The sequence below is a fragment of the Haliotis cracherodii genome, unplaced genomic scaffold (assembly GCF_022045235.1).
Source record: "Haliotis cracherodii isolate W230 unplaced genomic scaffold, xgHalCrac1.p SCAF_2, whole genome shotgun sequence".
In the NCBI taxonomy this organism is placed as follows: Eukaryota; Metazoa; Mollusca; class Gastropoda; order Lepetellida; family Haliotidae; genus Haliotis; species Haliotis cracherodii.
This window is the reverse complement of record NW_027266275.1, coordinates 19,530,842-19,548,452: the sequence shown is the minus strand read 5'-3', so window position 1 is coordinate 19,548,452 and position 17,611 is coordinate 19,530,842. Positions and strand designations below refer to the sequence as shown.

The following is a 17,611-nucleotide window of genomic DNA, read 5'->3' as shown; positions in this document are numbered from 1 at the left end:
TTCAATGAGTGTGTAGGGGACTAATGATTCTTGCTGTATTTAGCAACATAAACTACATGGTGGGTTACCAGGTACCAGGTGTTAGTCACCTACCCTACTCGGAAATCCACGCACAGTGAATCTAAGTGTTAAGCTTTTACCAGCTTTCATCCATATCGAATAAAATCCGATGGGCCCTTATCTACCAAAGAAATGTCCATACCAGCGAATAGAACACTATCAATGCCTTACAATATGAATACAGTACAGTAACAGGATAAACTACACTAAGCAATAATGACAAGACAGGGTATTTTAACATGGACTCAAAGCATGCATAATATATATGACAAGTAAATATAAATACACTGTATGTTGGGTATTAGTTGGTAACTACGTTATTCAAGGTTAAAGGTTCATGCAACATGCAAACATACATTGCAGAAGTTCAATGTTAGAACTGCAAGAAATCAGAAACCATGTAATATAACACTCAGTAGTTCCTGCAGTAATGCATGGGGCTACAACTATCATGCACACATAATGCTTAGCACTGTGAACCTGTTCACAAACAAGTATGGGAATTGTTTTTCATGCTGACTGTTGAATGATTCTTTCTGTTCAGTTGACTTTACTTTCAACAAACTGAATGACAACTTGTAAGTTGATAAGGAACCTATTCTTTCAGTTCTGTATTTTTGCTATATTATTTTTATGACACAAAGCCAAAAGTGGAAGGTGCATATAGGCCAGTAGCAATAGACGGATGCAGGTAGTGATGGGAGGTAACACCAGGCCCAGTACTTACTTGCGGAGTTATATAAGGAACAGTAGTGCTCTGCATGATGTCTGGGTTTAACAGAAGAGGAATATGGGCGGGGCTGGCGCTGGCCCCACTTGGGACTGCCGAGCTACCTGGAGGACTAGGTTGGGAGGACGCAAGGGAGGTAACTGTTGGCAAGGGTGGTTGGAGGATGTAGGAGGTGCCGGCTGGAGACGGGTCTGGCTGCGACATCAGTGGGCTGCTGGGACGTGGAGGAGATGGAGCACTGTATTCTGAAACAAGGTGGTTTGGAATGATTATGAATTTTGAAGAGACAAATTATGATTATATTTGGTTGGTTGGTTTGTTGTTTTATGCTGCACTCAGTAATATTCCAGCTATATGACAGCTGTAAATAACTGAGTCTGGATTATATTTACAAGAATGTCTGACTCAACGAAAAAGATGATGTCATCATGGGACTTCATCAAGTTATCTATAATTCATGTCACTGGAATGTTGTAAATGTGAATGATTAACAACTATTAAATCAAATGTGTTTAAGTCAACCTGTAGTTTTTTTTATATCTACCCTGTCACAGGGACAATTATATACTGGACAATTCCAAATCTTGCCGGTCGGACCAATAACAATACCAGTAATACATGTCATTCCACTTTCATTATATAGCCATGGTTATTCTGTGTGTGATCCATTTACAACATGAGGCTACATGAAACGTAAACTGATGTGCTAAGATAAAGCCTACAACTTAAAAAGGTACACATTGATGGGGTGGGGGAGGAGGCAGATGTGAGGAGTCATAAAGACACCAAACATGCCCTAGCTGGCATGGTTTCAGGGCCATACAATTTATTTTAGATGATATGCTGAAACCTTTGTTTGTGAGCTAAAAGCTAAGAAACTATATATTTGCCAGGCTGAATTTACATTGCAAATATGGTGTGTTGCAGTGTGTAGCCCACCTGGTCTTGTGTCCCTGATGACAGTGATGCCCTGAAGTGGGGGACAGTCAACTTCTGCTGGTTGTGGGGCAGCCTGGGCGGCAGGTGCTTGTGACGTAGGCAGACTCTCAACATACTCAGCCTGAGATGCTGCTGGTGGACTTGTCCCAGTACGGTCTATACGCCTGTGTTCTGCAAAGTTCAGCAATCAGTATTTGAACTACATTGTCTATATAATAAAAGAATGACATGACAAATTTACGACATCAATTTTCGAACTCATTTGAGATAATGACTATTAACATCAGTGTGCAAAATTTCAGTTCTCTGACTTCAATACTTTTTTAGAAAATTTGTCCCCTTTGAGAACCGGACGGACGAATTGGAGGATGATGGACGAACTCCAGCCCCACCACGTGGCAGGGGATAATTGGAAATAATTGGTCATTTGAGTTACCACAATCACAACAATACTCATTTTTTAGCATAACATAAATGCTGCACCAACATGTCCTGTTTGCATTGTTTCATTCATACGGGTATCATTGTGGATATTAACACAGTGCCGCAATATTCTCTGAAACAATCGAGTCAGAACAAAGGTCATGACAAACTCTTGTGGATGTTTGAAAAACCATATAAAGCCAAATCAAGAAGTGACCAAGAAAATGTTTAGCAAAGTCATACCAGGTTCAAATGGCTTGAAGAGCTCTTCTTTGAGATGAGGTAAGAAGGTGTCTATTTTGTCCCAGGTGAGTTTCCAGAACTGGGACTCCCGTCCGTCTCCGGTCTGGAAGATTCCGGCTGTATCCATCACCAACAACATGTTCTTCAGGGACTCGGGGATCGCTTCCGACTGGACAACAGACACAACAATGAAGGGGTGCCCTTTCTGAGATAATCACTCACGAACACATTTTAAAGAATGGTTCCAACTCAGCATTCAATGTTACTAGCTGAATATAGGTAACTATCATTTAAAGGTATTTCCTCTTTAAATAATAAGATTTATTATTTAACAACATGGACGGCAAGCTACAGAAACTGCTCAAGCATTCATTCAGAACACACAAACATAACCTTCATGAATTGATCTGTACATATCAATCAGTCGTAAAAACAAAATTCAACATATGTAACATTTAACTTTGGGGTTATGACAAGGACTGCTTAACTTTCAAGCTGAACTTTCACACTCTTAAGTGCCAGTGCCACTAATGTAATCATGACAAAAGACATTAATGATATTTGAGGCAAATTTATATCTAAGGCTGCAGAAAAAAATATTTAATGGTTTCTCGGGCATATTTATGTTTTGAGAAAGGGAAGTCTTTTTCAAGAAACCAAACATCATTAAAATAGAAATAATGGTCGGATACATAGGTTAAAGTGCACCGACTGCCTGTGATCCATTTCTGGTTTTAATATACATTTCCTTTCACCTAATCTATGAACATAGCCTACCAGCAAGTCACTGCGATCAGCCTTCATGTATTTCTCCATGAAGTCGAGAATAGTCAGCCAGAGAGCTGTGAACGTTGTCAGCGACAGCAGTGGCGTCAGATGTTGCAGGAACACCTTGTGTCAGAAAAGTTGTTTAATGTGTTGTTAGGCATGTGGCCTCCTTGACAAATGAGCACGTTTCAAGGATAATGGATCATTGATAAATGATAAGCAAACATACCCAAGTAAATCGATTGTTTCCATTAGGAAAAAACAAAAGTACATGCAATGTGGTTCCTTACTGAACAAATCTGAAACATTGACAAGTTGTTGCACAAAGGGTACAGTTACTCAAGATTCAGTTGCTTCAGATTCAGAGTTTTGACATGATTCATAAAAGCAGACACTAGATGTATATGCTATAGCTGAGCACGTGACCTGTCAAATGGGTTTGAGTGCAATGTCAGCGCTAGGGGCAACACTGTAGCATTAAGACCAATAAATTAACTCTTTAGGAAGTCTGCAAAATGTCTCAAGACTTAACAGGAGCAAATGAACCTGTACAAACTTCAATGGAATATTCCTTCATTTCCAAAACTGCATTGATTTTGTTGACAAAAAGAAGTTTCTAAAAGCAAATTAACCATACATCATAATTGAAACACATCTCAAGAAATCATCTCCAGTCTCAAGGAATTAATGTGAATATTATTCTAATGCAAAGAAAAGATCGCAAAGGGAGAATCACTGTGAAATCATTTGATGAAATAATTTTCATCTCATGATTATGTCCAAGTGAGGTCATCACCTTGCATAGTAGAGTTGAGGCTCTCATGCGTGTCTCCTCCATGCCGGCCGGGTCCTGTGGGTTGATGTTCTCAAGCAGCTTCGTCAGAAGTGGGAACAGCACCTGCAACCAGGGCTCAGTCACTACACACGTTGCATGACTATCTCCACAAATCACAAATCAAGGCAATACATGTTGAGTAAGTGTGTGGCAAAAACAGGTTACATGTTGAACACATAACACAGCCTCTTATTTAAGTCTCAACCTCTACCTCTCGCCAAATCATAGTTATAATCTTCATCTAGTCACATGCCTTCTAAGAAAGTAAGAACAATAGCATAACTAGTTTACAATATATTCTGATATTTCTGAAAGATGAAAACCTACCTGAATCAGGGCCAATTACTTGGAACTAAAACCAATGACAATTGCACAGATGCCAACCTCAAATTGAGGCAACTAGGAATATCTGGGGAAATTGGTGTCCAAAATTAACTATCATTTGTTTCATGGCTGATGGTGTGGACAGTATGGCTTTGAAGAAAACAATCATCTTTTGAATTGTATTTTATCCCCTTCTAAAACTTGGTGTAAACATCTAATCACAAGCTAATACTCACTTGGCTGATATTGAGATCAAGGGTTGATATGGGGTATGATATGAAAACTGATATGGGGTACGACATAAAAACTGCCATATAATAACCTTTTTTATCACATACCACAACATGAGTTTGTAAAATGTATCTATTTGCAAGTGAAAGCAACACATTTTCCCTTTGCTTGGAAGACATTATCACGTGAAACCTCACCAAGCATATGACACACTAAGATACGTCAAAATGTTTTCTCTATCGTACTTGCAAAAAACGTCATAGAATTGATAGGTATATGATAATAGTGATTATTAATTGACCATTAATTGGTTCTATATGTGACAATGCCTGTAGTGAGGTAAAGATCTAACTCAACATACAGGCGATGTATTTTGAACAACATTTGTAATATATTTCACTGAATCTTATTAGTAGAAATCAATCTAAAACATTATACTTGTCAGGAACTTGAGGATTAAATCTTGAGCTGGAAGAGAGTTGTTTACCTTATTGAAGCATGCCTCCCACTCCACGGCTGATAGAGTCTGCAGGTCGTGTACCAGCAGCGCCCTCTGTAGGTACGTCAGAGCCTGGCTCCGCACTTGTCGTCGGCTGTCACAGCACAAGCGAGCTATACCTGGAGGCAGGAAACATTTTTCTTACAGATCACTCATCTACATCTGCTCGTCATACAAACTCACAACTACAGCACATTAACTATTGATACTGACCTCCATCATATCCATTAGCGCACACACAGTTCCCTGTTTCTTTAAAGTGCTTTACAACACAAATTGTATTTCATGTCATGTGTCTTGACTATTATTGGCATAAAAAATTAAAAAAGGTTTAGAATTCCTACCAGAAATGGAAATCTCAGTCAACAATTGCTTATTCAGGGGGGTTCCGTTATTTTTTTAGGTATCTTGGGTGTCCAAAAAATCTTTCATTTTAGAACTAGGATTATGACAAGTACTCTTTCACACTTTCAAGATTTCACTTTTGACTATTATTCATTCTCAATGATGAATAGAGTGTAAGTACACCGCTTTTAGCAAAATTCCAGCAATATCACAGCGGGGAACACCAGAAATGGGCTTCACACATTGTACCAATGTCGGGAATCAAACCTGGGCCCTCAGTGTGATGAGCGAACAATTTAACCAATAGGCCACCCCACCACCCCTCAATGATGAATAATACAGCTCACCTTGCAGGAGGGGACACCAGCACTTGCCCCATAGTGTGCTGGTCCCTGCATCAATCTTCACAGCTGCTTCCTCTTTCTCTTCCTCCTCCGCCCAGGAGCTGAAGATGGTCGCTGCCCGTGTGTGTAACGTGTGCATGAGGTCCAGCAGCTGTATTGACAGTGAGTGCAGGCCAGCGGTCATTCCCTCGCCTTCAGCCTCATCACCTGAATTGGTCATGTGAGATAACTCACTGGGAGAGGACTGGGACTTCTTCATCGACTTGTTGCTGTTTCTCTTTGATCGGGGAATCCTATGTGATCTTCTTTCTTTGTTTTGAGGTAATGACTTAAGATGGCCTTTCAGGGGAATAAATTATATTTAAATATTAGGGGTGAAACAATACAGCAAGGTCACGACACAATACATAGATCAAATCACAACACGCATCGCGATACACATATTTACATTAAATCACGTTGAAGCTTCTTGAGCACAATTATTTCAGAGCAGCTTTAAAAAGAAAAGCTAGCTGTAGACACACGTTCTTAGCAGCTATTTTTAGTAGCCAACTTGAAACTAATTTCCACACGTTTTGCGTCACATGAAAACTCACAATGCACCGGTGCACCGATGTATCGTTTCACCCCTAGTAAATATATGGGGAGGTGAGGGGGGAGGTGAGGGGGGAGGTGAGGGGAAATTGAGTTAACGTCACGTTCATTACATTGTCTCTGTTAAGATTCAGTAGAAGTTTATAGCATTGTGTTTGGACACTTAACCTTTGACACTGGTGAGTTGTCAGGAATGTAGTACTATCTAATGTAAGCAGAGGTGTAGAAGCAACTATATTTAGTGTAATCTGGAATGTTCTGGAACAGCTAGTCTAAACCAGCACTGAAAAGAACATTCCAGAAGGGATTTGACTATATAAGGGGGTAAGTGCGTGTCTCTCTTAACTTGGATTACATCTCACATTACATCAAGACCAGCGAATGAGTGAAGGTAATTGTTTTCACGCTGGATATCCACTCTAAGCCTTTGGAAGCTTGATCATTGTTGCTGCTAGGTAAATATACTGATATTATATCTTACTGCCACTCTATTGTGTACTGCCACTGTAATTTCTGAGCAGTACTTAAGCCAAGTTAAGTTTATGATACAAATGTTAATTGTTCACCATTTTTGTTCTTGTTTGTTGGTTTCACACTAAATTATATTCACAATCATCATAGATTATCACAATACCTAACTTTACATTTGCAAAAAGAAAGGCGCCAATTGATAATTTACTTTAGAGAATTGACCTACTGTTTTGCTCCAAGTAAAACAAATAGTACTTAACCTTCTTAAATATGTTTACCACACATGATCATCTAATGGAATTTCTGTAGGTGAGAGTGCAAGTTTCAAGTAAATGGATAAGTACGATCGCATGTGCCATAACATTTCAATGGTGGCATCATACAGTGCAGTGATGTCGTAGCTTAAAGATTGTGTTGGTGCTTCTTTTATTAATTTTTCTGTAAGCCAAATAAGACCTCACTTAATTAAATAATATTTATTGAAAAACTGTTTTGAGTTGTATTTATTTATTCATACATGCACGGGCATTATTATTATCACATAAAGTGATCTTGGCACTACAACTGTTGCAAGTCTATGTTAACACATGGGAGTTACAATTGTCACAACTTTGTGATATTCAGCACTGGTCATAAAAGGTCCAATATTTTTTATACAAAAAAAATGTAATGTCAACTCAACTATTAAGAGTCGCACTCTAACATGTGAATGATAAGAATTTAACTGATCACAACACCTTCACAATGAGAGTGAGCGAGTTGTGTTTAATGCTACCCAAACCCTGTCAGTTTTTTTTACAGGAAGATATTGCGTAGTTGTGAATGTCCTGAACACCTGATAGCACTGATCATTCTGTTAATCACTCACCTCCATTAACACTAGCTTCAACAAACGTGCGGATGGCATGAACACAGCTTTCGAAGTTATGAGGAGTGACATGAGCAGCATCGCGCACCAGGAACGAGAGAGTTTCCGACGACTTGAGAAGGGCTTTGCTATCACAGTAATGGAGTTCTTCATTCAAGTCAATGCTGAACTGGTTGATGGGGTTGGACTTCTTGCGTTGTGGAGGCTGAGGGTTGCTGGTCTCCTCTTTGTTCACCTGCAGCATCAATGGGGTGGAGTGACATGACTGTGGGTTGGGAACATGACATGCTTTCACACTCAAGCCTACCACAACTGTCTACTTCAGCACACAAAGATAGCTAAGCTAAGCTAAGGTTGGGTTGGTTGGTTTGTTTGTTGTTTAACGCCGCACTCAGCAATATTCCAGCTTTATGACGGCGGTCTGTAACTAATCGAGTCTGGACCAGACAATCCAGTGATTAATATTATGAGCAACGATCCACACAATTGGGACCGATGACATGCATCAACCAAGTCAGCGAGCCTGACCACCCGATCCCGTTAGTCGGCTTTTACGACAAGCATAGTCACAATTTACGGCAAGCATGGGTAGCTGAAGACCTATTCTACCCCGGAATCTTCACAGGATCATCTATAAAGTGCTGTTCACACTCATCACCCATTAGTTATTGTGTTCACTCAAAACACATTGAATTTGCTTTTGTGACAAGAGGTTGAATGATTTCAAAATCTTTTCCTGTTGATATTCGCCAGACCATAATAAATTATTAGATTTTTAAACCCACTTGCCTCACTACCAAAAACCTGACTCACATAATTTTATTGTCCCCAAGTATTTTATTGCTAGTTCATCATGCAGCAGATCACAACTTTCACAACAGCATTCACATGTACATAAAAAACTACCCCCATGAAGATCTGTGTTAGAATTCGTCTTGAGCAACCCATACTTGTTGTAAGAGGCAACTAACTTGGTTGGGGGTTAGACCCACCAACTTGTTTGATGTATGTCATCATATCCCAATTGAGGACCACAGAGTAATGCTCATGATGTCAATCACTAGATTGTCTGTACCAGACTCGATTATTTGAAGACTGTTGTCACATAGCAAACATATGACTGAGTGCGGCACTAAACAACAAACAAACATACAAAATACCAGATAAGACATTCAGAGGTGGACCTACCAGCAGCCAGCTGCCATTGTCTGGTATTGGTCTGAGCTGTAGTTCTGCCTGCCCCCGCTGATGGTGATGGTGTTTACTCTGACTCTCATACAGCTCGCTGTCAGATGTGTACCCCCTGTCACTCAGTTCCGACATGCAGTTTTCACTGACAAGTTCACTGTCACTCTGGGCACCTGTGGGTCAAATGTTTCTGGTTGGTTTCATGACTGGGAATATGGATTCAAATCCTCAGTGGCGACTATTTTTACATAAGTCAGAAATCTGTTCTACCCAGAGATAAGACTTTCCACTTTTTACTGTAACATGTCTAAGGCAGAAATACACGCTCTTCTTTAGGGTGTCATGAGTGATGCACTATCTCCTAGGAGTCAAAAATGTTGATTCCTCAGCCCAACATGTTCAAGAAATATCCAGTATTCAAAATTAAGGTTGATCCTGGAATCCTTATGGTTGGACCCTGTAGTATTTGAAACTAGGGCCCCCCTATATCTGTTACATTTAACATCAGACTTCTGACAAGGACTTTCATATCTCATTTCGAACACTGCTATCCATTATCATATTTGAAAATAAAACAAACATGCGTTGACTTATGGATCACTGCACACTGTATAATTATATACTAACCTGCATCATGTATGGCCTCCCCTACATCCACACCAGAACACACTTGCATGACAGGCGGAGGATTAGCTCCCGCCCCAACTATCTCCAACGACATGAACAGGGTATACCAGTCCTGGCTCGAGTGAATATTTGCTGCGTTAGTCCTCAACAATTCATGCAGTCCGAACGCCACCTGGCGACTTATACTGTGTATCACATTAGGTTTCATCATCATTAATATCCTGAGCGACGTGAGCACCTGAGAAGCAATTTCCTCCCTACGTAATAATCTCACAGCCAATCGAAGCAGTCCAACTACAGCACGCTCGTTTAAGAATGTGTGCTCATTAGCATTGACAATCACATTGTAGAGAAAGTCCCTCACAGCCTGCCAGATGGGGGACACTCGATCTCTGCAAACAAGGGTGAAAGCATGGATTATATACTACCAAGAATTAAGAGTAACCTCCCTGTAGTAGATCACATACAAGCATCTGTATTTGTTCAAGAGCATATCACAAAAAACAAGTTCCTGTTCTGCAGCATATCACACAAGACAAGTACCTGTTCTGCAGCATATCACACAAGACAAGTACCTGTTCTGCAGCATGTCACACAAGACAAGTACCTGTTCTGCAGCATATCAAACAAGACAAGTACCTGTTCTGCAGCATATCTCACAAGACAAGTACCTGTTCTGCAGCATATCACACAAGACAAGTACATACCTGTTCTGCAGCACCACCTTGATGAGCAGCTCCAGGAAGAAGACTGCTGCATCTTCATCATACTGGAGCCCCATGGTAGACCCGTCCTCGGAGCCTTGGCACGCCACGATCAGCGCCTGAATGACACAAAATCGTATTATGATAGTGATAATGATATTACCAGGGTCACAACAACCTTGCAACATCACAGCAAATCAATGATACATTGGGGAAGAAGGTAAATTTGCATGTGCAGACAAAAGTGAGAGAATGAATGGGTTTTCACAAAGCTTTATGGATCAAGTACTGAATCACACAAGGGCAATAGAAATAAAAGTGCTTCTTCACATATGTAGAATGAGAAAGATAATTAATCTCCACAACAAAGCAACTTCAGAGAGCAGTTCTTTACCCTTACCAGCATACACACATTGGAAAATACATAGCAAATTTAACGTGATTTAGAAGTTTCCCTTAACTTTTCAAAAAACATCACTGTTATGACAGTGCTTGTAATAAAGCTGCTTTAAGGAAAAACAACAGAATGTGTTTGTGTCATATAGCAATACAATGACAATGACCCCATACTAACCTTGACCAGTTCTTGAAGTGAGTCTTCTCGGAGGAACTTGCTGTCTATAATGAGCTGGTCAAGATGACAGTCCCGGATGCAGCTCTGAGCTTGTTTGATGGACTCCTGGTCTTCCAGTGATGGTCCTTTTTGATTGGATGACTCGGACAGGGAGAAATAGGAATAGAAGCTGCTCAACACTCCGGAATCGGATCTGAAGATGGGAGTGTCAGTTGAGCAGTTAAAGGGCACAGAGACAATTTGCTACCACTAGTGATGAAGAAATTAACTTGCTGAAGACAGCTAATGTTTATGTTTAGCAACCAATTAGGCCTACCTGAAGTTTGAGTTGCTCTCAATATTTACCAATATTATTAACATATATCCCAGAAAATCCATTCTATCTATTTTGTACTTTTCATGGCAATTCCAAATATAAATTTTACAATAACTTAACTTAGTACCTTTGGTTAGCTGTATTGTCTTCTCTTACAATGGAAATTTTTCCACTTGAATCTGCAAAGTCTTCAACCTTTGGGACATAACAAATAGACTCAAATCAATACATCACAAATCAAACTGACAACTCTGTGTTGATAACTTGAAGAACAAATATGATTTTTTTTACATAAAATCAAGGCATTCGCAATATGCAAGTCCAGAATGGAAACTTATTTATGTTAATATTGCTCCACTTGAACAAAGTGAGTAAGTGAGATTGATTTTACGCCACTTTAAGCACTATTCCAGCAATATCACAGCAGGGGACACCAGAAATGGGCTTCACACATTGTACCCATGTCGTGAATCGAACCCGGGTCTTTGGTGTGACAAGCGAACGCTATAACCACAAGGCTACCAGACCGCCCCTGAACAAAGTGACTGAACAATAGGTTGATGATTATTGTGCCTGACCTCTATCATGGCTTTTGGTAGGAGTTTGGCTCTGAACAGTTGCAGCATACAGTCCAGGATGTTCTTCCAGCCTTCCCTCAGTATATCCCCATGTCTGTGTGCCAGCCCAAACACAGTACGGCCGGCCAGCTGGGCCTTGAAGTTGACACCGAATGTAACAGGAATGTTTTCCGGGGCCTGAAAAATCAAATGATAAGATAAAATGTGTTTTTGTCTTGTTATCATTATAACACAACATTCATGTTGTGATAACTGTGAACATCAATTTTAAAGTTCATGGTATAAGGTTAAAGCTAAGGACCAACCAATTCTTTCATATCCTAATAGTTGATATGTCATTACCTTATTTTTGAGATGGATATAAAAGCCATACAAGACTAAGATAAGGCTAAGGTCTTACCTCAATTGAGCTGAGTAGTGTAGTGAATTTACACAGGGATATCACAAGGTTGTCAAACACATCACTCATGCCATAGTGAGCTGAAATCATTGCACATTTCCTGAAACAGATGTACAACAGAATTGAAGTCACACATTTATAAATATTAAATGTTATAGTTATTTTTATGTTAAACAGATAAACTTCTTAATAACTGGAGAGCAAAACAGAAAAAAACAACATTGGCAAGTGCAACTCACCTGAAACCTGATATTGATTTCTGTATGATAGACTCGTCAGTGCTCTTATCAAAGACAAATGACAGAGCAGCAACGGTGGGGCCCCAAATGAGAGAAAACAACTCGTGGTCGAAAGCTCCAGTCGGGGAATGGCGGAACACTCCTTCTTTGGTTGAGCCTCGGCGCAGTAACACCTGTAACAGACATGCACCATGAGGAAGGTTTGCTTGTTTGTTGTATGATGGTAACCTGTAAATAATCATGTGTCGACCAGACAATCCAGTGGTTAATATATTGATCAATGGACATGCTGTCAGACTATAGTCAGACATGCAATCAACTAAGTCACCAAGTCAGACCACTCAATCTATTAATGGCCGCTTATGACAAGCATAGGTTACCAAGGGCTCTTTTTATCCTGGGACTTACAAGAGGGAAACAAAGGACACATATCATTGACTGATTATACTGATTGTCGATATTTATTATCTACAAGGAAAGAACATTTTAAGGGTGCTTCAAGCAACTAGAACGTTATGGTGATATAAAGAACATAATGGTGATATAAACAAATGTCCAAGGTGGATATTTATAGATAACTGATGTTTTAAATGGTGTGTATTCTAATACTTTCCTACATGAACAGGAGATCTCATAAATTTTATGTGTATTTGTTGCAAAACAATTTGTTTCATAATTCTGAATTTTCAGTGTTAGACTTCTCCTACAGAGGTCATCTTGATGGTCTTTGTCCCATGGCAAGCTACCTTTCCTTTGTTCTGTGATGCTGATGCTGATGCTGAAGCTGCTCTTAATATACCGTGCAATACCAAATCACACTAGAGACATTTAACTGATGGTAATCACTAATCAAGTACCGTAGACTAAACCATACTTAATGTAGGGGAGATAACTCTTCCAACCAACACAAATGGATGTTTTGCCCTTAATTTCAAGATGCATGACCTTATTCATTCTCTGAGTACTATGTGAATTCAACCAGAGTTCAACTGTGTAGTGAAAACATTGGTTCTAATATTTGTAACTGGTGGGGGGAGTGGCCACTTTTTGTTTTTCTTGTGAAATAGAATGAAAACACAGGTGCCAGAAACATGGCAACAACTGAAAAACTAAAGTCATGAAGGGATGTTTTACATTATTTCTGTTTAGCCTTATTATTTATGTAATGGACCATGAAAAGGTATATGAATAGAGTATTTTTGAAGAGAGAAACTATCGCCAGATACAGCACTAAGCTCTCACCTTCCACATGTAATTCTCCTTGACTAGACCAGTGTGTTCTGCAGGCATAACAATCTCATCAGACCTGAAACACGATTGTCACTGCAATCACGTTCCCGGAACAAAATGATAACATTTTTAATCAAGCAAGAAAACTGACTGAAGATTATTTTAAGTTGGTCGGTTGGTTTGTTGTTTAATGCCGCACTCATCAATATTCCAGCTATATGACGGCAGTCTGTAAAAAATTGAGTCTGGACCAGACAATCCAGTGATTGACATCATGAGCATCGATCTACGCAATTGGGATACGATAACATGCATCAACCAAGTCAGCGAGACTGACCACCCACTCCCATTAGTCGCCTTTTACAACAAGCATAGTCGCCTTTTACGGAAAGCATGGGTTGCTGAAGACCTATTCTACCCCGGATCTTCACAGGTCACTATTTTAATTAACAGATACTGTATTACAGAATTTGGGTTCTTTCAAGCCATGTCAGCAATTGTTGTTTAGGCTTCAGCAGTCAAACTACCACCAACATAGGTAGACTAGAACTATAATTCAAGACCTATGAGTTTTGTTCACTTACTTGATGGCTGAATATATTTCACACAGCATGTCAGATTCAAAATCAAGACCGCCATTTGTTTTGGACACATTCTTCTTAAATTGCTGAAATAAGAGAAAAATACTTTTTGGCACACATCATTTACAAGCTATTATGCAATCTAATCTCATAACAGGACAAGGCTTATAGTAGTTATTTCACAGCATGTCAGCTCATGATCCTGCCTTCAAAGTACATGCAGGTCCCACTCTCCAAAGATGGATGTCCTCATTAACTGGTAGTAGTAGCATTTAACGGCTATAATTCTGAACTTCGAAGGCTGAGGATAGTAACTTATGACCAACAGCCCCTTGAATTATGGGTACAATTGTGCACAAAAAGTTCATGGGCTTTATTCACCACTCAGTCATCAATCCTCTGTAGCTAAGGAATAAAGACTTAAACAGTTTCTTGCAGTCGAAAAGATAAATGAAAAGGTCTGAAAAAAAACAAATCAAGCATAAAATCATTGCACTTATATTGCTACATGCATATGTATGTGTGCGGATGCTTTTACTATTCTGGGTTGGCTTATAATAGTTTTATTGTGCTAGCCCACTGAGATACTGTAACATGGATACCCAACTCAGACACAGCGTACTGATTCCAAGTGATAAGTTTGCTAGTCCTTGTTTATCCCCGTAATGCCGAGCACCAGGCTGGGTAACAAGTACTATCTTTTAAGCCTTTTGGTGTGACACAACCATCAAACTTCTGCACACTGGCAGACTCTAAGCTCAACCAGACCACAGAGAAAGAGTAAAGCTTCAATGATAGCTGCCTATATAGACATATAAATACAACTGCCGTGGCTTACATGGATACAATTACAACTGGCTCCATATACCTACATCTACTGTCATGGATACAATTACAGCTGGCTACATATACCTACATCTACTGTCATGGATACAATTACAACTGGCTACATATACCTACATCTACTGTCATGGATACAATTACAGCTGGCTACATATACCTACATCTACTGTCATGGATACAATTACAGCTGGCTAAATGTACCTACATCTACTGTCATGGATACAATTACAGCTGGCTACATATACCTACATCTACTGTCATGGATACAATTACAGCTGGCTACATAAACCTACATCTACTGTCATGGATACAATTACAGCTGTCTACATATACCTACATCTACTGTCATGGATACAATTACAGCTGTCTACATATACCTGCATCTACTGTCATTGATACAATTACAGCTGGCTACATATACCTACATCTACTGTCATGGATACAATTACAGCTGGCTACATAAACCTACATCTACTGTCATGGATACAATTGCAACTGTCTACATATACCTGCATCTACTGTCATGGATACAATTACAGCTGTCTACATATACCTGCATCTACTGTCATTGATACAATTACAGCTGTCTACATATACCTGCATCTACTGTCATTGATACAATTACAGCTGGCTACATATACCTACATCTACTGTCATGGATACAATTGCAACTGTCTACATATACCTACATCTACTGTCATGGATACAATAGCAACTGTCTACATATACCTACATCTACTGTCATGGATAGAATTCCAACTGTCTACATATACCTGCATCTACTGTCATGGATACAATTACAGCTGTCTACATATACCTACATCTACTGTCATGGATACAATTGCAACTGTCTACATATACTTACATCTACTGTCATGGATACAATTCCAACTGTCTACATATACCTGCATCTACTGTCATGGATACAATTACAGCTGTCTACATAATACCTACATCTACTGTCATGGATACAATTGCAACTGGCTACATATACCTACATCTACTGTCATGTGTACAATTACAGTTGGCTACAGCTGGCTACATATACCTACATCTACAGTCATGGATACAATTACAGCTGGCTACATAAACCTACATCTACTGTCATGGATACAATTACAGCTGGCTACATATACCTACATCTACTGTCATGGATACAATTACAGTTGGCTACATACACCTACATCTACTGTCATGGATACAATTACAGTTGGCTACATACACCTACATCTACTGTCATGGATACAATTACAGTTGGCTACAGCTGGCTAAATATACCTACATCTACTGTCATGTGTACAATTACAGTTGGCTACAGCTGGCTACATATACCTACATCTACAGTCATGGGTATATTCTGCTTCTTGACATTATGGTTGTGCTGGTCCACATTCAGCATTATCACAGCGTAGGCCAGGGTAAAGGCTGCATCGTTGTTGACAAATGGCTCACCATTGGTTTTCTGAAAGTAAACAATGGATTTGTAACTATTCAAAACCTAGGAAAATACTGTTTCATGTTTAGTAATGAAACATGGAGTTGTAACAGAATTCATGTTTTAGTAGTTGCGCCCCATCAAAGAATTTATCGCATCAAGGGGCACAACTCTGCAAAGAGTGGCCTACCTGTGCCCCCCACCATTTTAGAAAGAGAAGTTTCTAACCATTCTTTGGGTGGGATTTAATAACTTGATATCAGAAAAGAATCAAATATCAGTTACATCCCTGACTCCATAACAACATCCCCAGCATTCTACTGAACCTAGGGAGTTTGAAATGCTAGGAATTGACATGTCAGGTTGGGTGATTTTTTATTTTTGTGAGAACTCTTGTTGTTCTGTGTCAACTCACATGCCAGTGGTCTGCAAAGTGCTCCATCAAGTAGGAGATGACTGGAGCTTCTCCAGGCAGACGGAATGCTTCTAGGTACATCCTCAGTGCCTCGTCAATTCTGATATCTTCAAAGTTAAAGGACCTGAAACATGATGTATGAATTATTGTCAAAGGGAGACAACTTGACGTTGATTTTACTGATACTCATCTCCTTCATGAGTACTGGTACAAAACCAAGGCTACAACAACAAACAATCTAAGTCATGTTAAATAATAAGTATGATAAGCATCAGGATCACTGAAATATGTAAGTCATCTTGTTAAACTGTTTCACCATACATGAGTTATCTTTGGCTAAAGATACCTGAATCATGAAAGAAATTACATTGAAATTCAAATAAATAATTCTGAAACAAAATAACATAATATTCGCAGGCATAAGCAGTAACTCACTTGACAAATGCTTCAAGCACTTTGTTATTTTTCTTATTGCTGACATATTCTCCAATCATCTTCTTGTCCATCTTTGGGTTTTCCTTCAGCAGCATGACAACCTGTCCTGTGTCAAGTGGGGAGTCCAGAAGACCTTGCTCCTGGAGGAACGTGATGCCTTTGGATGGCTTCATGTTGAACAGCTCAGTCCCAGTCTGGTACAACTGTCAGGGGAAGCATTTCTCATTTAGCACTTACATTCCAAAAAACTAAGTCATTAGTCCAAAGCAGGCTAATAGACTGACTGAGTATGATTTTACGCTGCTTTTAGCAATATTCCAGCAATATCCCGGCGGGAGACACCAGAAATTGGCTTCACACCAGGCTAATAGA

General features: G+C 39.5%; 1 protein-coding gene across 3 annotated transcripts in view; it reads right to left on the bottom strand.

Annotated features, from left to right (window-relative positions):
- LOC139469919 (Golgi-specific brefeldin A-resistance guanine nucleotide exchange factor 1-like) overlaps positions 1-17,611 on the bottom strand; it is a 47,724-nt gene that overhangs the window by 6,334 nt on the left and 23,779 nt on the right. The window contains exons 17-37 of one of the 3 annotated variants that reach the window (XM_071252275.1): positions 17,240-17,442; positions 16,805-16,928; positions 16,291-16,416; positions 14,115-14,197; positions 13,543-13,606; positions 12,301-12,473; positions 12,062-12,161; positions 11,662-11,838; positions 11,211-11,278; positions 10,768-10,960; positions 10,197-10,312; positions 9,490-9,881; positions 8,863-9,035; positions 7,675-7,909; positions 5,745-6,080; positions 5,041-5,171; positions 3,960-4,061; positions 3,173-3,286; positions 2,396-2,564; positions 1,730-1,900; positions 788-1,035 (exon numbers count right to left, since the gene is read on the bottom strand). In XM_071252275.1, the coding sequence (XP_071108376.1) occupies positions 788-1,035; positions 1,730-1,900; positions 2,396-2,564; positions 3,173-3,286; positions 3,960-4,061; positions 5,041-5,171; positions 5,745-6,080; positions 7,675-7,909; positions 8,863-9,035; positions 9,490-9,881; positions 10,197-10,312; positions 10,768-10,960; positions 11,211-11,278; positions 11,662-11,838; positions 12,062-12,161; positions 12,301-12,473; positions 13,543-13,606; positions 14,115-14,197; positions 16,291-16,416; positions 16,805-16,928; positions 17,240-17,442 (3,498 nt within the window). The remainder of the gene's footprint in view (positions 1-787; positions 1,036-1,729; positions 1,901-2,395; positions 2,565-3,172; positions 3,287-3,959; positions 4,062-5,040; positions 5,172-5,744; positions 6,081-7,674; positions 7,910-8,862; positions 9,036-9,489; positions 9,882-10,196; positions 10,313-10,767; positions 10,961-11,210; positions 11,279-11,661; positions 11,839-12,061; positions 12,162-12,300; positions 12,474-13,542; positions 13,607-14,114; positions 14,198-16,290; positions 16,417-16,804; positions 16,929-17,239; positions 17,443-17,611) is intronic. The other 2 variants (XM_071252276.1, XM_071252277.1) reach the window with 2 other exon arrangements.